Source organism: Myxine glutinosa, chromosome 2 (genome assembly GCF_964187855.1).
Source record: "Myxine glutinosa chromosome 2, kmMyxGlut1.1, whole genome shotgun sequence".
Classification (NCBI taxonomy): Eukaryota; Metazoa; Chordata; class Myxini; order Myxiniformes; family Myxinidae; genus Myxine; species Myxine glutinosa.
This window is the reverse complement of record NC_136262.1, coordinates 151,816,573-151,843,052: the sequence shown is the minus strand read 5'-3', so window position 1 is coordinate 151,843,052 and position 26,480 is coordinate 151,816,573. Positions and strand designations below refer to the sequence as shown.

The 26,480-nt window shown below is 44.3% G+C and overlaps 1 protein-coding gene across 4 annotated transcripts in view; it reads right to left on the bottom strand.

Annotated features, from left to right (window-relative positions):
- Positions 1-22,344, bottom strand: part of HTATSF1 (HIV-1 Tat specific factor 1) — a 76,634-nt gene extending 54,290 nt beyond the window's left edge. The window contains exons 1-4 of one of the 4 annotated variants that reach the window (XM_068106942.2): positions 22,215-22,344; positions 8,237-8,390; positions 2,764-3,001; positions 2,517-2,564 (exon numbers count right to left, since the gene is read on the bottom strand). In XM_068106942.2, coding sequence (XP_067963043.2) covers positions 2,517-2,564; positions 2,764-3,001; positions 8,237-8,386 — 436 coding nt within the window. In that variant the 5' untranslated portion in view covers positions 8,387-8,390; positions 22,215-22,344. Of the gene's footprint in view, positions 1-2,516; positions 2,565-2,763; positions 3,002-8,236; positions 8,391-22,046; positions 22,065-22,139 lie in introns of those variants that run through there. The other 3 variants (XM_068106941.2, XM_068106943.2, XM_068106944.2) reach the window with 3 other exon arrangements.
- Positions 22,345-26,480: the final 4,136 nt, after the last annotated feature.

Genomic DNA, 26,480 nt, shown 5'->3' with positions numbered 1-26,480 from the left:
CTCTCCCTCCAACAGATCTCCCGATGTCCCTGTTCTCTACTGTTGTACTTGTGTGCTTCCCTCTCTCTCCCCATCTTGTCTCCCGCTCCCTTTATCTTGTGTTTTATGTGTCAGTTTGTCTGTTTGTGATTAATGTTAGCTCTTACATGAGCCTCGATCTTGTATACAAAAAAAAAAATTACCTTGTCAAGGAACACAAATTCCCTGAGGGTGGTTAATCCCCAGGGAGGCAATACAGCTGGGGGCTGCCCTGCTTCACCTTCCATCTTGTTTAGTTGCATCATTTTCATAGTTTGAAATGTAGTTTTCACAAATACATAAGAATTCAAAACATCACTCAAGACCCACCTGTTGAACACTGCATTCAACATTTAACCCACAGCATTTAACCCCTGACTATCTCCTCTCCTTCTCCTTCCTTTTGCTTTGATTATTTACCTGTTGATTTTTGTCTTTTTGCACTTGTTTTTTGTACTCTGTCAAAGCGTCTTTGGGCTTCTTGAAAAGCGCTATATAAAATAAATGTATTATTATTATTATTAATAGTCATACTAAAATATGCCATTTGTGTCTGTCCGTCTGTCTGATGACCTTTTGACCCCAAATACATTCTGTCGTTACTTATCCAATCTCAACCAAACTTGACAGGATGACGACGTATTACACAATGAAGGTTGTAGCGCATTCATTTGCCCCCCTCCCCAAGGGGGTTTTCTCCCCCGAGGGGATTTTCCCCACCATTGCCGTCAATGGCGTTGCACGTTGAGGTGTATATAAATGTTAAAATAGCTTTATCGTGGCGTTTGTCCAAGGAAGAAGATTTATTGTGGCGTTTTTCCAATGACGCTTTTAATAACAAAATTAATGATAATCGCATCTATCTATAATTCCAGTAATCTCTGTGTGTGTGTGTGTGTGTGTGTGTGTGTGTCTGTGTGTCTGTGTGTCTGTGTGTGTGTTTGTTTGTTTGTCTGTGACCGCTGTTTCTCGACAACAACGGGTCCGATATACTTGCAACTTGCCAGGTATATTGCTGGGGACCCGAGGATGTGCCTTTTCAAGGTTTGAAATTAATCGGACAAGTAGTTACCGAGCTATGTCCAAAAAACGATTCAACCAATCAGAGAGCAGCGAGCTATCACGTGTGCCGAACGTGGCGAACAGACTCTGCCTCGGACGGCACATTTGAGAGCGTATTCATTTATTTCACAACTATGTTGGCGCTATGTTGGCGTTAAACTATGTTTTAAAACTAATAAAAACTAATTTGCGATTCTTTCGCTTTCCTGCGCGTTTGGGCACGCTATGGCGATTTCTTTACCAAACTCCGCAAGCCGTTCGCTTTGGACCAAACCATTTCATGTAAATAGAGGGGGGGGATTGTCACCGTACTCGCAAGCCGTTCGCTTTGGACCAAACCATTTCATGTAAATAGAGGGGGGGGGATTGTCACCGTACTCGCAAGCCGTTCGCTTTGGACCAAACCATTTCATGTAAATAGAGGGGGGGGATTGTCACCGTACTCGCAAGCCGTTCGCTTTGGACCAAACCATTTCATGTAAATAGAGGGGGGGGGATATAATTTTAGATATATATATAGTACGGGCATGCCCTAGTATTGTTAATGTTATTACAAAACAATATTAATACTATTAATGTCCCACTTCCCCAAGGTGTTTTTTCTGCAGTGATTACGTGTATAAATAGCTTATAGTTATAAAGGCGTTTCCGTGGGAGCAACGGCTTCTACAGGAAGTAAAAATATTATAAACCACAAACACGTATGCTTAGCTTTTTAAACAGTCGCTAATGCTCTTTATAACACTAAATGAAGAAATTTGGAGGAATCAGCCATCCGTGAAGTAAGGTTTACTTACAGAACTGAGTGAATATCTACTTTACTCTTATATAACCCCAAATGTTGGGTTAATAACATGGCCCTTTCTGCCGCTACCGTGGCATTTTTCGTAGCAAACTTTTGAAAGTCGCTCCTGCTGTTTCATACAAAACTGAAAGGGAGAAGCTCGGGTTGTGCTCCTTTACCAAGCAGCTAGCTAGTGCTTGCTGAGCCAGCCGTTCCTTAATGGTTTTGAATGGAGTGCTTGCTCAAATGCTTTAACTCCTTGGCAATCTCTCCACAAGAAACTTGGTAAATGAACACACACCCAATGTTGGTGAGATCTGACCATAGATCGACTGTAATCTACATACCCCAAAGAGGAATGACCCTTCCTGCCGCTCCCGTAGTGAGCGGGTGTACTAGTCAAATAAATACGTAAAAACCAAATGAATATACAAGAAACAGTATAGTGGATTTCCCACCAAAAGATAATGACACACACACACACACACACACACACACACACACACACACACACACACACACACACACACACACACACACAAAGGTGGATACTTTGAGACCTGGGACGGCTCTGTTACACCTTTCAAAACCCGCATATGGAGATAACCAATGGCACACAGGCTAAGAAAAATGGAAACTACAGGTAACCTACCAGTCACATAGACGTTTGTATTCTTATCATCTTCAACATCGAACCAAACTGGAAGAGGGGGGAAAAAGGATCTTATTAGAGTGGACATCATTGGAATAAAAATGGGACTCATTCCAAACCAGTGCCATGAGAATGCCAAATAAGCCATCCCAACAAATAAATGACACGGTATTAAAACGAGTCAAAGGATTTACATACACAAAAGTGATTGGAAAAAGAGCTGTACACAATTCACAACAAAACAAACCTGTTTCAGCCTTCCTCTTCTCTTTGCCTTTTTTCCCCTCTTCTGTTTTGTCTTTCTTTTCCTCGTCTGCCTTGCCTTTTGCAAGCTGAGGAGCGTTCGTGGTCAGACCGGATGAAGCCTCGGCCTTTGCTTTCGCAGTGTCATCCTTGCTCTTCTGATCCTGCTTTTCCTTCACTTCCCCAGGTTCCTCGACAGTGCCATAGTTGGCCTGATATGCAGCTATAAAATCTTCAGTGATCTGAGAGATTTTGGGAAAAATGAAAAATCAACACAGATACTTCTCCAGGCATGGCCTGTGTGAGAGAGATGTGACCACAATTATTGCAATCAAGATCATAACTAAATATTAAAAGCACTATCAAAATAACCCCCAAGGACACCACAATAATCATTAATTATCAATATCTGGATACTTGGAGACCTGGGAGAGCTTCACACATTCAGGGGGGTGCACCCAACGCCTCTCCCCCCCCTCCCCCATACCCCACCACTCCCATCAAAAGAGGTTTTTTTCACATGTATTGAGGCTTATATAACCGGAAATGTGGTCTCGGAATGGGGGAACCCGTCTCATGCAGCAAATTATTCCAAAACTTCCCTCTGTAAAGACTAAATATATAATAAGGTAGGTAGGCCAACCTTATATTGCATAGCGTTTCAAAAAAATTTAACGTCACGTCTGCAACACTTACATTTAACAAAATGCTTTAAGGGTTTAATTATATTTACGTTTTTGAAGTGATTTTGTTATTCAACCATCTCGAAGAGGTTCAGTCACTGAAACTCTTGGGTCTCACTCTCAGGCATGATCTCTCTTGGGCAAGCCACATTTCAAAGTTGGCCTCCAAAGCCAGACCTGAGCTCCTGCCTTTACAAACCTGAGCTCCAATCCACCTTCAAGGCTTTAATCTCCCCTATGGACGAGCTCTCATGCCCCACATCCTGCTCAGCTTGACACCATGGAAACCAAGGCTTTCAAGATCATTGAATCTCTCGCTATGAAGCCGAGTCTGCAGTATACAGTGCATTCAGAAAGTATTCAGACCCCTTCACTTTTTTTACATTTTGTTATGTTGCAGCCTTATGCTGAAATCGTTTAAATTCATTTTTTCCCTCATCAATCTACACTCAATACCCCATAATGACAAAGAGAAAACAGGATTTTAGAAAATTTTGCAAATTTATTAAAAAGAAAAAACTGAAATATCACATTGACATAAGTATTCATACCCTTTGGTATGACACTTGAAATTTAGCTCAGGTGCCTCCCATTTCTCTTGATCATCTTTGAGATGTTTCTACACCTTGATTGGAGTCCACCAGTGGTAAATTCAATTGATGGGACATGATTTGGAAAGGCACACACCTGTCTATATAAGGTCTCACAGCTGACAATGCATATCAGAGCAAAAACCAAGCCATGAGGTCGAAGGAACTGCCTGCAGAGCTCCGAGACATGATTGTGTCAAGGCACAGATCTGGGGAAGCCTACAAAAAAAATTCTGCTGCATTGAAGGTTCCCAAGAGCATAGTGGCCTCCATAATTCTTCAATGGAAGAAGTTTGGAACAACCAGGGTTCTCCCGAGAGCTGGCCGCCCGGCCAAACTGAGCAATCGGGAGAGAAGGGCCTTGGTAAGAGAGGTGACCAAGAACCCGATGGTCACTCTGGCTGAGCTCCAGAGATCCTGTGTGAAGATGGGAGAAACTTCCAGAAGGACAACAGCTATTCACCACCATCTCATATCACACCCCCACCCCCATCCAAAGCCATGATCTTTTCTCCACACATTAAACCACCTCCACCCCTCCCAAATTTTTTGCTTATGTATCCATCTTGTTCACCTTTTTCTGTTCTATCCTAACCCTCACCCTCATTGTTACCTGCATCCCTTGTTTGTCCATCTCCGTCTATCTTCTCCCTCCACCCTGCTGCTGGTGTTCCCTTTGTTATGTTGTGTCCTGTCCTGATTTGGTCTGTGTCCTAGCTCTTCCACGAGCCTAGACCATGCTCAAAGAAAAAAAAAAAGTGTACGAATACATTGTGCCAAAAATCAGGATATGTTGGTTCGTAAACGTTGTTGAAAAAGATGGATAGGTATTTTCGGTGTAGTTTCTGTTATTGTTATTTTAATTTCCCAATTTAACAAACAACAACAACAACAAAAACAACAATGGCCGATTCAATGCTTTGATGTTGTTGTATGTGCACAAAGATATTGAGTTAGACATTGAGAGGGCAGTGGACACTGGACATGTATGTAAGAAAAACCTCCCTGAAATATGTTATTCATGAATCATCTGTCTGATTAAATAGATTTCATCAGACAATCGTAGTGACGTCACACATCAACTTTATTGGCTTAATGGTTATTATCATTACCGTTTATGTTTATTCTGATCATTATGTCGTTTGTTTCATGATATGCAAAGTCTGCTTTTCATTCAATTGGATTTTTATGATGAGACAATAATTAAATAAATGCTGACTTTTGAGCAAAAAGTTTCAGTTAAACTTAAATGCCGGGTTAAACTTCCCAACCTAAAATCATGGATCCACACCTGATTATTGCATTCTACTTTTTAAAAGGAGGCAATGATAATACTGTAATTATTAAAAAAATAAATGAAAGTTTCACTCCAGCATTTTGGGGGGGAAATTACCAAAAAAATTGCTTTCAGCAAAATTATGAACGTAAATAGTTCATGTTTTTTTCCAAAGCACTGCAATTTAGAGAGCCTGTTACATTTTAAACTTAGGCCCGGGTGCCTGGGCAATCCCGATGTGTTTCCATTACAATCTATCTGACAACGAGCAATCTTCATATAATGAAGTTGGAGGGTCAGGGTGCAATAGCATGGGTTGAAGGGTGGGGTGGTAGTCAGCAACATCTAGTGAACGATTGGAGAATAATTCGACAGTAAAAGTCAAATTTGCTACTTCTAACGATTTGACTGCTGGTGCTTCAATCGATCCTAGTTTTGATGTGCAAAATAATTTTCGGCCTTGGATTATATTTTCCTGGGGAAAACAACCCTGTTGTGCAAGTATAAAGTTGTGGACAGAAAAAGACAATACCATGATCAAACATGTGAACAACACTCGGTAGAGTGCGTAGCTCCACTAACTAGGCCAAACAGTTCACGTTTTGTATCGCATCAATAAGCTGGATCGGCTTCTGGACCTTAACCAACATCAAATTAGCTCGTTCTTGTCACCTACCCAACTCATCCACCAAGTTTGTCATAACTCATCCACAATATTTTGAAATATCGTGTTATAAATCGTTTTGGTTCCATCTCTCAATGGTGAAGAATCACTTTAAAATTATCAGATCCGGATTCGGATATTCACAGAAATCTAATGATTTTGTCCTTGTCACACACCCAAACTGTCCACAAAATTTCGTACGAATCCATCCATAACCTTTTGAGATATATTGCTCACAAGCAAACAGACATGGGTGAAAACACTGAAGGCGTGATAACAACAACTACAGGTAAGAATGCTCAAAATGCTGCATAAATTATGCGTTGGTCTGTTTGCTATTCTCAACTGGACACATACTTGATGTTGGGTTAGGATCAAAATGTTGTTTTGACTATTAAATATTAACATCCTTTTTGACCAATTTAAAACTACAATGATGTTCGCTAACGTTCTTCACCTGCACGTGATATATGTACAAGTTCCTCCATGAACCTGAGCACTGTCCAAAAAAACAAAACAAAGAAGTCAATTCAAAGGTTAATATCATTCTTGAAAGTGTGTGTGATTATTTGTATGAGTAATGACACTTGTATAACAAAATAATTATAACTTCTAAAAAAAATACTGATATTTAAACACATTACTGTCAACTTTTACATTCAATTTCTGTGCTTACGTATGGAAAGAAACATCCACCAGTTTGCGACCTCTTACTCGGAAGAGTACATGTCCCCAGCGACGGGAAAAGTTTAAGTTACTCTATTAATTTAAATTATTTCATGGACTTCACAGCCTGGTGTTGGCTTAGTGGTTAGGGTGCCGGCCTGGGATCCTAGAATCCTGGGTTTGAATCCCGATTGATCGCTGAATTAATGCTAGGGGGGTTGACTCAGCCTGTCATCCTTCTGAGGTCGACAAATTGAGTACCAGTTCACTGGTAATTCCCTGTGTGTGGCAAGAGGCGACCGACAGGGTTGGTGGCAGGAAGGGCATCCAGCCATAAAACATTGCTTCAAAAAGGGGACCACGGTGCCCGAAAATGGCCAACCCCTGCTCTGCGGGGGAAAAATGGCCACTAAAGGTGGTTCTATTTCATGGACTTTAAATAGGTGAATTGTGTTGCATTCTTGGTTTCAACATCAACACCGCCACAGCACAACTACAACCCTTCCTCAGCACCCTATAAACCTGGTTCACCATCAACAGACTAAAAGTAGCCCCTCAAAATCAACAGTCGCTCTTCCAAAAAATTACACCAAGGAACATAGTGCTGCACCACACTTTACACTGAACAACACCTTTATACCACACACACACACACACACACCAAACAAAAATACTCGGCATCACTCAGATCACATCACAAACATTAGGAAAACATGCACACCCAGGCTGAACACACTGGGGGCACTCACAGGCACTGACTTCAGACAACACAAAGAAACAACATCATTAACATACAAACAGTACATTTGATTAGTCGTCAACTATGCCAGCTCACCTTGGGCCTCCAGTCTATCAAACACACATATCAACACCCTGAGGATCATACAAAACAAAGGCCTTTGCATCATCACAGGTTGCACATTAACAACACCTATCGAGCACATACACACACAAGTAAAAATGCTAAAAATCAAAGACAACTTAGACATGAGAGGTGCACAGTTCCTTGCAACAGCAAATGCCAACCCCAATCACCCATGCCACAACATGTACAACATGTACAACCACCCGCAGTCCCCTAGTCACATTAAAACGACACGACAAAGACACTACAGTGACAGCCTTCATAACATACCCCCACCAAACAACCGAAACTACAAAAAACACGTCCACACCCACATCACCATAAACGCAATAACCAACCTAGGCCCAAATAATATCTTGGGCACAAAACCCCCACCCATCGATGACACAGATAAACTACTCCCCAGTTCTAATAGTGTTCACCTTTTACGCCTTCGCTGTGGACACCACCCACAACATTTCCATTACAAACATATACTCAACGTCACCACTGACACCTGCAACCACTGCCAGGCCGCTCCACACACAATAAAACATATAGTAGAAGACGGTGCGGTCCTGGTTTCTCGTAGGCAAGATCACAACATCTTGAATGTGAGGGATCTCTGGGTCGCTCCTGTGAGATCCATCAGCTATCTCCGTGCCGCTGGTCTGTTCAACCAGAACTGACTGGGACAACAACAACAACAACAACCTATAATTCAAAGGGTTGTGTGTAATAAAGCAAAACCTACCCTAGGAAACCAGGCTTGCTTGACAGTATCCCAAATCCACTGTCCACCATCCTTAGGATCTGTATAAATTAAACCAGCATCTTCCTCTTCAGGCTCTCGTGACAGTTGCTGGAGACGCAGTTGTTCATGGAAGTCTGCATTGCTCTCCATCGTGCTGTGAAAGGCATTCCCTTTGAAGCAATTACCACTACCTAAAGTGCATTTCTCCATGGTATTGTCTTTATTTTATATTTAGGCTGTTATTGTACAAATGAACTAGAACGACACGCTTCGACGTCACGACGTCAACCGATATGCCTCCACCCACATTATTACATCATTATACATACTTGTACCAAGTTTGATTCAAAATCCCTTCAGCTGTTCTCAAGTATCACATTTTTACCTGACATGACCTCTGACGACCTTTGTTGCCAAAATCGAATCAGTTCATCTTTGCATCATTATACATATTTGTACCAATTTTAACTTAGATCCCTTCAGCTGTTCTAAGTTATCACTGTAACGGAAAGATTATTACGGACGAACATGTACAAAATAAATCCTGTAATACTTGTAATCCTGTACACACATACCTGTACAACCTAAATAATCAAGCTGATTGAGAAAGCCATGGATCTATGGAATACCACACTAATCCTGCAGCACTCAGGAGGAAAGATTGAAATATCAGGAGTGAAGATACGACACGGGATCTTCCAAGGAGACAGCCTTTCCCCTCTCCTGTGTTCCTTGGCCTTGAACTCACTAAATAACCTCATTGATGAGCAAGGACATGGATACACCCTAACATCCAATAAAATAACGTCCAAAGAAACAGGAAAGGTGACACATCTACTGTACAGGGATGATGTAAAGGTCCTTGTACTGAACGACAAAAAATGGCTGAACAACTGAAATTAGTGAAACTGTTCTCTGACGACATCGAAATGGAATTTGGCCTAGATAAGTGTTCCAAGAAGTGCACATTCATACAAGCTAGATCAACAAAAACAAAAAACATAAAAATCAACCTAAATACAATAATACAGGAGCTAGACAACGAAGCATCTTACAAATATATTGAAGTGTAAGAGGGCCATCAAATTTGTCACAAAAAATGTGCAAAACAATTACCAAATACTTGCGAAGAACGAGGCTGATCCTGAAAACATATCTCACCCCAAGAAACAAAATAAAAGCCATAAACCAACCAGCAGCAGTTCCGGTGTTTCAGTACGGCTGGGGAATAGTAAACTGGTCACAAGTTGATATCAAAAAACGAGGTATCAAAACAAGGAAACTCATCACTATCCACAGAATACAACAACACAATCAACAACAGGCATTTTAAGGCCATTTTCCCTGCTAGAGCGGGGGTTAGCCTTGCGGTCCCCATGACAATCTTCTCCATTTTGCCCTATTTTCTGCATCTCTCCTTGTTAACCCCCTTGCCCGCATTTCTTCTTCCAACATCTTTAGCCAAGTCTTTCTCGGTCTTCCTCGTCCTCTACTTCCTTCTACATTCATTTCCATCACTCTTCTCAACCAGTCACTTTCATCCTTCCTCAACACATGACCAAACCATCTCAACCTGGTTCTCTTCACAGCATCAATCACAGGCTCTATTCCCATCATCTTTCGCAATTCATCATTTGTCTTCCTCTCTCTCAACGACACTCCGCACATCCACCGAACCATTCGCATTTCCACCCTTTCCAGCCTTCGTTGCTGCTCTACATTCATGACCCATGTCTCGCTCCCATAAATCATAACACTTCTCACACATGCAGCATACACCTTTCCCTTCAGCTTCAACGACACTCCCCTCCTCATCAGCACGCCACTCAGTTCCCGAAACTTCTTCCATGCACATCTCACTCTTGCAACCGTTGCCGAGTCTGATCCACCTTCTCCATTCAGCATGTCTCCGAGGTAGCAAAATGTTTTCACACCTTCCAGCTTCACGCCGTCCCCAAGATCCAACTCAACTTTTCCTCCATCTGCAGCTCCCTCTGTGCACACCTTACATTTGAATGTAGCTGCCACACTGGTTAATGACCCTCTCAGACCACTACATTTTTGATGAACCCACTCAGCGCACATTGTACATTGAATGGAGTTCACTCCGACACCCTTCCTACACACAGCACAGGGCCACTTCCCAGTTCTTTCCACCTCACCACATGCTTTACCACTTGCCATCACCTTCGTCTTTCCGATATTCACCTTCAGACCTTTTGTCTCCATTAATTCCTTCCACTTGTTCATCTTTTCCTTCAGTCCATCCATACTTTCCGCAATCAACACCAGATCATCTGCACACAACAACTCCCACGGTAAACCCTCCTTTACGGTCTGAGCCAGCACCTCCATCACAGCTACAAATAGTAGTGGACTTAGTACCGACCCCTGATGCACTCCCACCTTCACCTCAAACTCACCACTGTTCCCGTACTTCGTCCTTACAGCTGTGCGTGCTCTTTTGTACATTGCCATCACAACTCTGATCAACCATTCCTCCACTTCTAACTTCCTCAATGCCCATGTCAATACTTCGCGTGGAACCCAATCGAATGCTTTCTCCAGATCAACAAACCCAAGAAACAACTTCTTCCTCTTCTCCATGTACTTCTCCTGCAACATCCCCTTCCTGTTCAGGCTGGAGTTCCCCAAGGCCTACAGGTCTGCAGCCTGTTCTGGGCCCTGTGCTTTTTCTGGTCTTTATCAATGATCTCTCAGACTCTCTGGAAAATCCTCTCTATCTCTTTGCTGATGACTCCACTCTCTGCCGCTCCATTCCTCTTCCCTCAGATCGGCAGTCTGCAGCCTCCTCACTCTCTGAAGACCTGGACAAAATCACAGACTGATCAAACAAGTGGAACATGTCTTTCAATCCTGACAAATCTCACACTCTTACTATGTCTCTCCAAAAAGATCGACTGGACAACCCTCCCATCTACTTTCTCAACAATCCTCTCCAAGAAGTTCTGTCGCTCAAGCTTTTGGGTCTCACTATCTGCCATGATCTTTCTTGGGAAAACCACATTTCCAAGCTGGCCTCCAAAGCCAGTCCGCCGTCGTGCGAAGTCCTTCCTCGGCACACCTGAGCTCCTCACCACATACAAGGCTTTCATCCGCAGCTCAATGGAATACTGTTCTCCCCTATGGGCCGGTGCTCCTGCCTCACACCTATCTCGGCTTCACGCTGTTGAAACCAAAGCTTTCAGAATCATTGGAATCTCCCGTGATGAAGCTATCTCCGAGGACCTTTCACTCACTCACTGCAGACAGGTAGGTGGTCTTTCTGTCTTCTACCGACTCCTCTCCGGCCTTGCTCCCCCAGCTCTCTCTGTGCTTTGTCCCCCAAATATTCCTACAGGTCGCACAAGATCTGCCAGCAACCCCCTGATGGTTAAACTGCCGAAATCTCGGCTCTCTGCTCACCTTCACTCTTTCATTCCTCTTTTCTCCTGCCTCTGGAACAAACTCCCACACTCCCTTCCATCCCACTCCTCCCTCCAGGTCTTTAAAACAGCTGTTCACCACCATCTCTTATCTTTCCCCATCCAAAACCTTGATCTTTTCTACCCCCACTAATTCACCCCAGATCCACCTTGTTTGAAATTCCAACTTCTTTCCTGGAAGTCTACATTCGGCTACATTCAAATGTAAGGTGTGCACAGAGGGAGCTGCAGATGGAGGAAATGTTGAGTTGGATCTTGGAGACGGCGTGAAGCTGGAAGGTGTGAAAACATTTTGCTACCTCGGAGACATGCTGAATGGAGAAGGTGGATCAGACTCGGCAACGGTTGCTCGAGTGAGATGTGCATGGAAGAAGTTTCGGGAATTGAGTGGCGTGCTGATGATGAGGGGAGTGTCGTTGAAGCTGAAGGGAAAGGTGTATGCTGCATGTGTGAGAAGTGTTATGATTTATGGGAGCGAGACATGGGTAATGAACGTAGAGCAGCAACGAAGGTTGGAAAGGGTGGAAATGCGAATGGTTCGACGGATGTGCGGAGTATCGTTGAGAGAGAGAGGAAGACAAATGATGAATTGCGAAAGATGATGGGAATAGAGCCTGTGATTGATGCTGTGAAGAGGAACAGGTTGAGATGGTTTGGTCATGTGTTGAGGAAGGATGAAAGTGACTGGTTGAGAAGAGTGATGGAAATGAATGTAGAAGGAAGTAGAAGACGGGGAAGACCGAGAAAGACTTGGCTAAAGATGGTGGAAGAAGAAATGCGGGCAAGGGGGTTAACAAGGAGAGATGCAGAAAATAGGGCAAAATGGAGAAGATTGTCATGGGGACCGCAAGGCTAACCCCCGCTCTAGCAGGGAAAATGGCCTTTAAAATGCATGTTGTGTTTCCTGGAAGTCCTGGCAGTGTCCATGTGTTTTATACCTCTCCCACCCCCCTCCCCCCACCCCTTCCCATGCCTCCCCCCCCCACCCCCAAAAGCCCTCTCCCTCCCACAGATCTCTCGATGTCCCTGCTCTCAGATGTTGTGTTTGTGTTCCTCCCCCTCTCGCCCCATCTTGTCTACCGCTCCCCATGTTATGTGTTTTATGTGTCGGTTTGTCTTTCTGTGTGATTAATGTTAAGCTCTTTCACGAGCCTCGATCTTGCATACAAAAAAAAAAAAAAAAAAAAAAAAAAACTGCCTCACAATAAAGAACGCATCTGTCGTTCCTCTTCCTGGCATAAATCCAAATTGCATTTCGTCGATCTTCACCTTCTTCCTTATCTTCCTCTCCAACACCCTTTCCAATACCTTCATTCCATGCTCCAATAACTTTATCACTCGGTACGAGCCACACTCCAGAGGGTCACCTTTCCCCTTGTATAGAGGGACGAGGGTACTCAGTTCCCAATCCACTGGAATGTGGCCTTCTTTCACCACCAGATTACAGATCTCTACCATTCTCTTCACACCCCAACTTCCTGCTGCCTTCAACATATCTCCCACAACTCCCGTCGGCCCTCCCGCTTTTCTACTCTTCATTGCTTTTATCGCTTCCTCAACTTCCTTCTCAGTTATCTTCTCTGCCGGTCCAAAAACTGGGTTACTCTCTATGTTGCCATCCCATTCATTCTCTGTATTCAACAGCATTTCCATATATCTTTTCCATCTTCCTTTAATTCCATCTGGGTCCACAACGATTTGTCTCACTTCATCCTTCAAGCAACTCACCCCCATCACATCACACCTCTCTTTCGCTATCTGCTTTGCAATCCTGAATACCGCCCTCTGACCCTCTTCCGAATCCAAGCGTTCTCCGAACATTTTCCTACATGCCTCCTGCGCCTCTTTCTTTGCAGCCTTCCTGGCTGCCTTATAACTTTCATGTTCTGCTTTTTCTGCTCCCGTACCCTTCGCCTTCTGCCACTCCTTGAACTTCTTCCTCTTCTCGTCAATCCTCTTTCCAACTTCATCATCCCACCACCATGTTTCCGAGTGCCTCGGTGGTCCTTTTGACCATCCACATACCTCACCAACGGCTCCCAACAGACTATCTTTCATTGACATCCAACCACGTTCAAGCTCAACCACATCATCCTCTTCCACAGGGGTCGAAATTATCGACGGCAAAAGCCGGCGTGCCCAAGCTATTTGCCGTGCTGCCCCCGAACTTTTCATGATCACTACGGCAGAGAGTTGCAGTGCCCTTTTTCTTCAGTTGCTGCTGTGCCCTTTTTGTCAATAAAGCATAATAATAGAGACCAAAGTATGAATAAATTAATGATGAAAACAACAAACTGACTTTGACGGCTTTCGTTTTCTCAGTGCATGTCGGAACATTAGCGTAGTAAGCATATACATTGTCCAGGCTACCTCGTTTCCCATTCTCTTACTGAATACAGAATGTTGCAGTCCTACTATCATCCTTGGGTACGGGAAACGAGGTTCATGGGCATCCCATAATTTCTATTGGCCCCGCCTACAACCATTCGTCATCCCATACGTCATCCAGCATCATCAATGAAACGCAAAGCCTTATGGGCTACTATGAGCGCATAAATTACAGCGTGGCTATTATTGCCGATGTTTGCACACCCACGTCGTTGCCTACCAACCGCGCTGTATTAGCGGAGGTAATACTCATGGTTGGGACGGCCTTCCGATTGCTTCCGTCCCGACTATAGGTATGTTACAATCCCGCAAGGTCAGCGGTGGTGTACATCTGCCGCTGTACCTGTGCGCACATGTCTACGAGAGGCTGTAGGGATCTCCAAGAAATGCAGGTTGTTCATTGGCTGTCGGGAGGTATTTCCGCGTACGTCATAGCCGATGACGTAGTGGAATTGTTCGCGCTTCTAACCTCGTTTTCGAATTTACACGAGACCTCTTCAATTTCTGTCATACGATCGACTCGAAAGTTTGGCTTGTGTTCAGCACTTTTCAAATCAACGATTGAATGTCCGGACAAAATAAAAGGTATGTTGGACGTTTTTCCAACATCTTATCTAGTTTGTGGTGGAATTTCATTGCAATCTGATGATGCGAAGTAAGATATTTTGGCCCTGATATCGGGCATGGTCCTTGCCGTGTTGAGCAACATTGAGAAAAGATGGCGACCTGTGTGATACGATGTACTTACACTGTTGAAATTTTTCGCCGATTGTCGCCCGATATTTAGTATGAAAATATTGATCGTGGATATACAATCACGCAAAATATGGATGATTCAGATGTTAGTCTGACATAATTTTGCAAAAAATGATGATTTTGATCATCTTGAGAGTGGATGTCAAATGATTTGCGAACCATTTAGCAATGGTCCAAGAGTCCCATCTGTTGAGGAGTTTCAGTTTCATGGCTGGCGGTCCAAGAGTACCATCTGTTGAGGAGTTTCAGGCTGGACCCTTGAAAGCTGTAGTTGACAAAGTGATTGATTGTTTGGACAAGAGATTTAACGAGTTCTATGAGAATGAGGTCCTGATTGCGTTTGAGGTGTTTGACCCCAGCAACATGCCAAAAGGCAAGGACACCCTTGCTGCCTATGGCAATGCCAAAGTCACTTACCTTAGCAATCACTTTCAGCAAATCATTGAAAGAAATGGTTGTGATCCAAGTCAAATACAAAGAGAATGGCTGTTCTTGAAGCTTGACATCAGCAGAAATCATGGAGAGGAGTCCAATTTCCTAGGTCTATGGAAGACCATTCTCACAGAAAAGGGCCACAAATACCCTAATATACTTCATCTGGTGCAGATCTGCCTTGTGTGCCCAGTGGCCACATCACATGTAGAGAGGCAGTTCTCAGCAGTGAAGCGTATTCTTGGGGATTTGAGCTCTTCTGAAATCTCTGACACACCTTCAACAGCTCTCCCTACCTCTTCCACCTCTTCCACATCTTACCCTACCCCTCCTCCCCCCTGTTCTGTATCCGATGCTCCCCCTTCCTCTTCATTAACGGTATGGACCTCAAACATCCGGGGCCTTCGTTCAAACTCAACTGATCTCTCCATACAGGTTTCTTCTGTCAAACCAGACGTGATCTGCTTAACAGAAACTTTCCTCCTTCATGATGTCTCTGATTCCTTAGTATCTCTCCCGGGTTACTACCTCCTCCGGTATGATAGACCTGAGCCTCGTCCTGGAGGTGGGGTTGCTATCTTTATAAAAACTCTCTTTCTCACTCGCCCTGCACTGCCTTCTCTCCACCTCACCCCCAGGAATACCTTTGGCTACGGCTTCCCTTTCGCTCCCACCTTTTGTTCATATGTGTGTTGTACCGTCCACCAAACAGTGATGACTCCATCTACATCTCGCTGTCTGATAATATGGACCAACTTCTGTCTACTCATCCTAACTCTCTCTTCCTCATATGTGGTGATTTCAATTGTCACCATGCCAGTTGGCTGGGTGTGGGTACCTCTCTCACCAGCCATGGCTCCTCAGCAAAGGACTTCTGCGACTCACTGTGACTGACACAATCTGTCAATTTCCCGACCCGGATCTCAGTCAACGGAGCATCTTCTCTTCTGGACTTGGTTATGACTAACTTCCCTGAAAATGTCTGCTGCTCTTCTTCTGCTCCAATCGGCTCATCTGATCATGTGCTTGTTAAAGTGGACATCTCTCTGACCATTCTCAGGGAGCCTCCTCAGCGTCGACGAGTCTGGCATTTCACTCAGGCCAACTGGCACGGTCTTCAAGCAGCCATCAATCATCTGGACTGGTCTCCCATCTCTACCACCTCTGACATCAACTCATCCTGGGAATTCTTCCAAAGTAAATTGCTCTCTCTCATGCACAGATTTATCCCATCTCGTCTTCAGTTGTCATACCCTTCCTCCCGTCCATGGTACACGGAATCTTGTGGTGAGGCTGTTGCCCAGAAACAACTTGCCTTTGTCTCCTGGAAAGCAAATCCAATGGAAGGAAATCTCATTTCCTTTCACAAAGCCCGAAACAAGTGTGTGTCCACCCTCAGGAGAGCCAGGAAACAATCTCTCTCCATTCTCAAGACCGAACTCTCTTATCTTTCTCCCTCTTCCAAATCCTGGTGGCGTCTGGTCAAATCTGTTTCTGGTGTTTGTTCCCCCTCCATCCCCTCCCTTACCTCAAACCGCTACACAGTTGACTCCGCACGTGAAAAAGCTGAATGCCTCAACTCTGTGTTTGCCTCTAAATCTTGTGTCCCAAACCCATCCCTCTCTGTACCCACCATACCCAGTCGTACCCAGCTGCTCCTGGACTCCGTGTACTTTCCTCCTGACAAGGTGGAAAAGTTTCTGTCAACCCTCGACTCTGATTCTGCAACTGGACCTGACGGCATCAGCCCACGGGTCCTAAAATCCTGTTCTTCTGCTCTTTCACTCCCTCTCTCTGTTCTCTTCACCCTCTCTTTTGCTCAAGGTCAAATGCCATCTGCTTGGAAATCAGCCAACATCACCACTTTGCACAAAAAAGGTGCAAAAACAGATCCTAGCAACTACAGACCAATCAGCCTTCTCCCAATTATCAGCAAAGTCATGGAATCCATCATTGCTTCAGATATGAAATCTTTCCTCTTCTCCAATGGCTTGATCTCTGATCATCAATTTGGTTTCAGACCAGGTCACTCTACTCTGGACATGCAGCTTCTGCTGTCTCAACAATGGATGGAGGTCCTCAATGCCAAACAGGAAATTAGAGCTGTCTCCCTCGACATATCACGTGCCTTCGATACGGTCTGGCACCCCGCTCTGCTCACCAAACTCTCCTCCTTTGGTATACATGGAAATCTCCACGCATGGCTGGCGGACTTCCTCTCTCGTCGTAGTCAACGTGTGGCCCTGAATGGGTTTCTCTCATCTCCTCTTCCTGTTCAGGCTGGAGTTCCCCAAGGCAGTGTTCTGGGCCCTGTGCTTTTTCTGGTCTTCATCAATGATCTCTCTGACTCTCTTGAAAATCCTCTCTATCTCTTTGCTGATGACTCCACTCTCTGCCGCTCCATTCCTCATCCCTCAGATCGGCAGTCTGCAGCCTCGTCACTCTCTGCAGACCTGGACAAAATCACAGACTGGGCAAACAAGTGGAACATGTCTTTCAATCCTGACAAATCTCACACTCTTACGATGTCTCTCCGAAAAGACCGACTGGACAACCCTCCCATCTACTTTCTGAATAATCCTCTCCAAGAAGTTCTGTCACTCAAGATTTTGGGTCTCACTATCTGCCATGATCTTTCCTGGGAAAACCACATTTCCAAGCTGGCCTCCAAAGCCAGTCGCCGACTGGGCATCCTCCGTCGTGCGAAGTCCTTCCTTGGCACACCTGAGCTCCTCACCACATACAAGGCTTTCATCCGCAGCTCAATGGAATACTGCTCTCCCCTCTGGGCTGGTGCTCCTGCCTCACACCTAGCTCGTCTTCACGCTGTTGAAACCAAAGCGTTCAGAATCATTGGAATCTCCCGCGATGACGCTATCTCTGAGGGCCTTTCACTTACTCACCGCAGGCAGGTTGGTGGTCTTTCCGTCTTCTACCGACTCCTCTCCGGCCTTGCTCCCCCAGCTCTCTCCGGGCTCTGTCCCCCAAATATTCCTGCAGGTCGCACAAGATCTGCCTGCAACCCTCTTATGGTTAAACTGCCAAAATCAAGACTCTCTGCTCACCTTCACTCCTTTATTCCTCTTTTCTCCCGTCTCTGGAACAAACTCCCTCACTCTCTTCAATCCCACTCTTCCCTCCAGGTCTTTAAAACGGCTGTTCACCACCATCTCTTATCTTCCCCAATCCAAAACCTTGATCTTTTCTACCCCCACTAATTTCACCCCAAATCCACTTTTTTGAGGTGACTTTTGTCTTCTTTCCTGGAAGTCCTTGGTGTCCTTGCGTTTTATACCTATCCTGCCTCCCCCCAGGCCCTCTGCCTCCCACACATCTCCCGATGTCCCTGCCCTCAAATGTTGTGTTTGTGTGCTTCCTCCCCTTCTCTCCCCATCTTGTCGACCGCTCCCCTTTTTATATACTTTGTTTGCTTGTTTGTTTGATTTGTTTGTTTGATAAATGTTAGCTCTTTCACGAACCTCGACTCTGTATACAAAAACAAAAACAAACAAAAAAAAAAACTGGGGTTGGGTATGCAGGAGCACCTTCTGCGCATCAGCACAGAAAGGCCCGACCCCGACGACTTTGATCCTACACGTAGCGTTGCCAGGTGGCATTCTATGAGTGCATTTGGACATAGGCCTGATACTACACCCCTCTCCCCCAAGGGTGATTGAATTGTAATCATGTATACCTGACTCAAGACTGAGTCAGTATCGAGTAAAGATGATGTCTGATGATGATGATGAAAAAAGTTCAACTCTGTCAAACAAAAGTTAAACTTTGTTACATGGACATGATGACAATGCAGTTCTGACTGAGTTGAGTTGAGTTTTGAGAGAAATCAAATTTGAAACTGTTATTGAGATTCAAATTCTAAAAATACATTATTAAAAAGTTTAAGTTGATTTACTTGTTCTGTCAAACAAAGGTTAAACTTTGTTACATGGCCATGATGACAATGCAGTTCTGAGTTGAGTTGAGTTTTCTGAAACTGTTTATATTCTAAAAATACATTATTAAAAAGTTTTAGTTGATTTACTTGTTCTGTCAGTAACATTTCCCTGCCTGTTTAAGTTACCGACACACTTTGCCTTTGTGCCCACAAGAATAATTCTAGATTGCCTTGGTGCCCCCCAAACCCAAAAGAAAATGCCTTGGTGCCCCAAAAAATTTGAAGTCATCAAAGGCAAACATTGCTGTGCCCTCCCTACAGAGTAATTCGACCCCTGCTACCATACTCAGCCTCTCTTTTAATGCCTCCCTCACTGTCACCTCTTTCAACCTCCACACCTTCATTCTCGGTTGGTACTTCACCCGCCGAGCTCTCCTCGCACCTTTCACCCTTATGTCGCAGACAACCAAGTGGTGCTGTGAAACAGCCTCCTCCCCCGGGATCACCTTTGTGTCCCGGAAGTGCCCCCTATCTCGCCTACGCACCATCAGGTAGTCAACAGTTGTTGTCGACCCACCTGATGTGTATGTAACAAGCTTATTATCCCCTTTCTGGAACTGAGTATTACAAATCAACAAATCAGCTCCATCAGCAAACTCCAAAATCCTTTCACCTTCTCCATTTCTCACACCATATCCGTAACCCCCATGAACTCCCTCAAAACCGTCCATACTCATTCCCACATGTCCATTTAGGTCTCCTCCTTCCACAACAACTTCCTCATCTTTCACGTTTTCCATCAGCTTCTCTATCGCACACCAGAACTTGTCCTTCTCTTCATCGCTCCGACCAACCTGCGGAGCATATCCCGAGATGACGTTCACCAAGAGCTTTCCAATCATCATTTTCACCATCATCAACCTATCACTCACTCTAGTCACACTCACCACACTGTCTACAAACTCCTCAGAAAACAGGACACCAACACCATTCACGCCCTCCGGGCACCCTTGCCACACAAACTTGTATTTCTGTCCCTGCCTACCCTTCACCATTCTCACACCACTTCCCTTCCATCTCGTCTCTTGCACACAACATATGTCCACTCTTCTTCTGACCAATACTTCCACCACTTCTCCTGATCTCCCTGTCATTGTCCCTACATTCCATGTCCCAAACCTCAGAAACCGATCTCCACTTCGGCCTGTACCCTGCCCATATGTACTTGTAATTGTCATGGTTCTCTTTTTGAGGCAATGTTTTTATGGCCGGATGCCCTTCCTGACGCCAACCCTCTTAGTCGCCTCTTACGACAAGCAGGGATACGGTGTACCTATTCTAACCAGGGTACACACCGTACACACCGGTCCAAGTCACTTCATGTAAAAGCACAAGGATGGCCGAGTCGTCCTCCCAAATACATTACACATACCAGCTCCTCCACAAGCTTGAGATCACCATTGATAACAAAGAAAAGGTTCGTTTACACTGCACGTTAAGTAGCTAAGATGGCCAGGCATACAGAATGTAAACGCAACACTTTCGAAGGTGAGATCCTCAGTGAGCAGAAGCACTCAGAGCCCTCAAGCACGTCATGCAAACGAGCCTCAGGAAGCAGGAAAGGAGGCCTCAAGCACGTCGTGCAAACGAGCCTCAGGATGTTGGGTCAACTGGGTCAACTATCCACAGAATGTTCTACAAAAATCAGTGCATCCCAAGCATGTACCTGCTGAGGAAAGAAGGAGGTGGTGGCCTGATGGAACCCAATCAAATGCACAGAGTGACGACTGTAGGATTAGCAGAGCACATGAAAAGCTCAACAGACCACTGAATAAAATTTGTGTACAAGCATGAACACAACAAGTCAGAAAAAAGTATCTCTCACTCACCGAGCAAAAAACTTCCAAAAACAGGTGTGATTATAAGATGTCACACGCCAAACTGAGACAGCAACAAATACAGCCCCAACGATTGCAAAAAAGACAAAAGAAAAATACAAGATGAAATACCAGCAGATATATAGTGACAACTGGGAGAAAGACAAAAAAGCAGGGAAATCTAAAAAAAAATAGTTGGACAGATTGGGGATAGGCAAAGAAGGATCACTGGAATGGCTAAGAAGAGGTCAGCTCAACTGTACGGGGCTCAGTGACAATCCTGAAAAGAGCCCTTGGAACAAAATTCTGAGAATAAAACTTCACAATTTATCCCATGAATCACAATCCTTCACCGAAGCAGGAGGTAGGTAGACACTTTGAGTCCTGGGTGGACTCCGTTCCACTTTCTAAACCCCAAATTATGGCGATAACAACAAACAACACTTATACACACTTATATATACACACACACACACACACACACGTCACACACGGTACACACACACACTGTACACACACACTACAAACACACTGTACACACACACTGTACACACATTATACACACACACATTATACACACACACACACTGCACACACACACGCTGTACACACACACACACACACTACACACACACACACAGTGTAGGCACATTTTATATACACACACACACACACACACACTGTACACACATTATACACACACACTGCACAGACACACACAGAGACAGACACACACAGAGACACACACAGACACACACACACACACACACACACTGCACACACAAACTGTACACACAAACTGTACACACACTTGAATATGAATGTCCACCAACGACCAGGACAGGATGACAATTTATAGCTGGGTCAACATTCATTCCCAGGTTAGTCAGCTCATCGGTGAGTGTTCATACCTTTGGATGATCCTGCCAGTCCACAAAATTATGATTATGAATCAATCGACTACATTTCAATAAAGTTAAAAATATACTAAGGGGAGTATAATAAATAACACATACGTCGGTCTGTACAGTATTCAAGGGGAAATCGCAAACACGAAATGATGTGCATTAAACTTAAACGCGAACATACTTTTACATTTTAAAACGCACCGTAATTTGTAACATTATAAACCTTAACCATGTTAAGTTTTAATACACATCTTGCGTTTGTATTCATGGACTCACATGTACAATTGCAAGCAGTTCCGAACTTCCTGTACGTGATGACGTCACATATATGTTTAAATTTATGGACTCACATGTACAGTGCAGTTTCCAACTTCCTGTACATGATGACGTCACACATACGTTTTTATTTATGGCCTCACATGTACAATGCAGTTTCAAACTTCCTGTACGTGATGACGTCAAGCCTACGTTTTTGTTCATGGACTCGCGTGTATAAATAATTCACTGATCTCGATACTAACTGGATATGAGACTCAATGTTAAATCGCCTATCTAGCTTACACCACCGGAAGTGGTATGGCGCCCATATTGGTTCCCCCAAAACACGAACTGAACGTGTGAAAAATACTATAACGTGTGGAATAAGTGGGAAACTGCCGCTGATCTTCTGTTTGATTTCATTGGTTTTAAAATATTGTGATTTAAAACTGATTGAATTACAAACAATACTGTACTTTAAGTACTGTGTGTGTGTGTGTGTGTGTGTGTGTGTGTGTGTGTGTGTGTGTTACTGTGTGTGTGTGTGTGTGTGTGTGTGTGTGTGTGTTACTGTGTGTGTGTGTGTGTGTGTGTGTGTGTGTGTGTGTGTGTGTGTGTGTGTGTGTGTGTGTGTGTGTGTGTGTGTGTGTGTGTGTGTTACTGTGTGTGTGTGTTATTATGTGTGTGTGTGTTACTATGTGTGTGTGTGTGTTACTATACTATGTGTGTGTGTGTGTGTGTGTGACTATGTGTGTGTTACTGTGTGTGTGTGTGTGTGTGTGTGTGTGTGTGTGTGTGTGTGTGTGTGTGTGTGTTATTATGTGTGTGTCTTACTATGTGTGTGTTATTATGTGTGTGTGTGTTACTATGTGTGTGTGTGTGTTACTATGTGTGTGTGTGTGTTACTATACTATGTGTGTGTGTGTGTGTGTGTGTATTACTAGGTGTGTGTGTGTGTGTATTACTAGGTGTGTGTGTGTGTTACTATACTATGTGTGTGTGTGTGTGTATTACTAGGTGTGTGTGTGTGTTATTGTGTGTAGTAACACACGTCATTGGCAAACTCAAAAATTGAGTCTAAGATTTTTTTCAGCACTTTGTGATGGGCAATTAAAAAGAATATTTAAATATTCCCTTCGAATTCGGCCGTGATGACGGCCAATGATCTTTCAGAAGAAAAAAATTGCATTTGGGTTCCCTTTTCAGGGTCTTTTGGGTCTTTTCAGTCTTCGGAGTCTTTCGGTCTTTTGGTCTTCGGGGTGTTTAAGGGTCTTTGGGGTATTTTGATTATCTTGGGTCTTCGGGGTCTTTTGGGTCTGATCATCTATCTATAATTCCAGTAATCTCTGTTTGTACGTTTGTACGTCTGTACGTCTGTACGTCTGTTTGTCTGTGACCGCTGTTTCTCGACAACCACGGGTCCGATATACTTTTAACTTGCCAGGTATATTGCTGGGGACCCGAGGATGTGCCTTTTCAAGGTTTCATATTAATCGGACAATTACTTACCGAGCTATGTCCAAAAAACGATTCAACCAATCAGAGAGCAGCGAACGATCGCGTGTGCCGAACGTGGAGGACACACTCTGCCTCGGATGGCACATTTGAGAGCGTATTCATTTATTTCACGTTTGCAAACTATGTTGGCGTTAAACTATGTTTTAAAACTAATAAAACCGAATTTGCGATTCATTCGCTTTCCTGCGCGTTTGTGCACGCGATGGCGATTTCTTTACCAAACTCCGGAAGCCGTTCGCTTTGGACCAAACCATTGCATGTAAATAGAGGGGGGGGGATTGTCACCGTACTCGCAAGCCGTTCGCTTTGGACCAAACCATTTCATGTAAATAGAGGGGGGGGATATAATTTTAGATATAGATATAGTACGGGCAATGCCCTAGTCTATCTATAATTCCAGTAATCTCTGTCTGTACGTCTGTACGTCTGTACGTCTGTACGTTTGTTTGTTTGTCTGTGACCGCTGTTTCTCGACAACCACGGGTCCGATATACTTTTAACTTGCCAGGTATATTGCTGGGGACCCGAGGATGTGCCTTTTCAAGGTTTCATATTAATCGGACAATTACTTACCGAGCTATGTCCAAAAAACGATTCAACCAATCAGAGAGCAGCGAACGATCGCGTGTGCCGAACGTGGAGGACACACTCTGCCTCGGATGGCACATTTGACAGCGTATTCATTTATTTCACGTTTGCAAACTATGTTGGCGTTAAACTATGTTTTACAACTGATAAAAACGAATTTGCGATTCATTCGCTTTCCTGCGCGTTTGTGTACGCGATGGCGATTTCTTTACCAAACTCCGGAAGCCGTTCGCTTTGGACCGAACCATTGCATGTAAATAGAGGGGGGGGATTGTCACCACTCGCAAGCCGTTCGCTTTGGACCAAACCATTTCATGTAAATAGAGGGGGGGGATATAATTTTAGATATATATATATAGTACGGGCATGCCGAACGTGGCGGACACACTCTGCCTCGGATGGCACATTTGAGAGCGTATTCATTTATTTCACGTTTGCAAACTATGTTGGCGCTATGTTGGCGTTAAACTATGTTTTAAAACTAATAAAAACCCCGGGGGGATTGTCACTGTACTCGCAAGCCGTTCGCCGTTCGCTTTGGCGTTGCGAATGGACCAAAACATTTCATGCACCAAACCATTTCATGTAAAGCGTTCGCCGTTCGCTTTGGCGTTGCGAATGAACCAAAACATTTCATGAACCAAACCATTTCATGTAAATAGAGGGGGGGATATAATTTTAGATATAGATATAGTACGGGCATGCCCTAGTCTATCTATAATTCCAGTAATCTCTGTCTGTACGTTTGTACGTTTGTCTGTGACCGCTGTTTCTCGACAACCACGGGTCCGATATACTTTTAACTTGCCAGGTATATTGCTGGGGACCCGAGGATGTGCCTTTTCAAGGTTTCATATTAATCGGACAATTACTTACCGAGCTATGTCCAAAAAACGATTCAACCAATCAGAGAGCTTGCAGAGGGCTTTGCGAATGGACCAAACCATTCATGTAAATAGAGGGGGGGGTTCTGTGGTCGTTGCGAATGGACCAAACCATTCACATCGAATCATCGAATCACATCGAATGGACCAAACCGTTCGCTTTGGACCAAACCATTGCATGTAAATAGAGGGGGGGGGTTCTGTGGTCGTTGCGAATGGACCAAACCATTCATGTAAATAGAGGGGGGGGGGGTTCTGTGGTCGTTACTGCCACGTGGTTTCAAAGTTTTTTTTTGTTGTTGTTGTTTGCACGCATGTTTTTTTGCACCCACGTACGGGCACGCCCTAGGATGTTTACACACACACACCCCTACACAAATTTTTTTTTTTTTTTTTTTTTGGCAAGGAACGGGCACCCACGTACGGGCACGTCCTAGCTTATATATAGTACGGGCATGCCCTAGTTGGTATAATTGCAAGCAGTTTCCAACTTCGTGTACGTGATGACGTGTTGCCATGTTTTTATTCATTGGCTCACATGTACAATTTCAAGCAGTTCCAACTTCCGGTACGTAAAGACGTCACGTATACGTTATTTCGTCTTATGAATAATTTCATTTGAATTAATGCGATGTCAGAGCCGTAATACTCTACCTACGCCACTTCTCGAAAAAACAAATTGTCAGATAGGAAGCCAACAGGCCGACGAACCTTTACACTTTCCTCTCAGTTTCTTTAATAATGACTTTGCAGAGTCGGTTACCTGTGGTACAATTGGTATAAAATATCCGGCAGAGTTTGGTAGCCAATCACGATTCGCTGCTGATCGGGCGAAAGAGCCGCGCTTTCGGTGCCTCAACGGGCATTGCATTAAAATAATCCTGTAAATATTCAGGTTCCTCACACAGGCCGCGTGTGCCGGTAGGGTATATAAAATAAATATGTATTTAGAGTACTGTACAGCGTTAGATTCCTTCGGAGGCCACTGGTTTACATTATGCTGACTGGATGTCGGGTCGGGCGCGTGGGGTGAAGTCACCGGACGCCATCTTGGAGCTCCAACAAAACCTGCATTACACATGGGTGACGCGCCGCACGTGTTCCATGTTGTGTGAGCATTCATTTGTCTGTAAAATGTCAGTTTGTGTGTCGATAAACTGCACAAACAGACAATTCCGTGGATGTGGAAGGACATTCCATCTGTAAATCCTTATTAGCCTTCCCTCACGCAGCGTGACATGGGGTTTGCACTCACTTCTGTGTGTCGTGTCTGTCCGGACCGTAACGTTTTTAC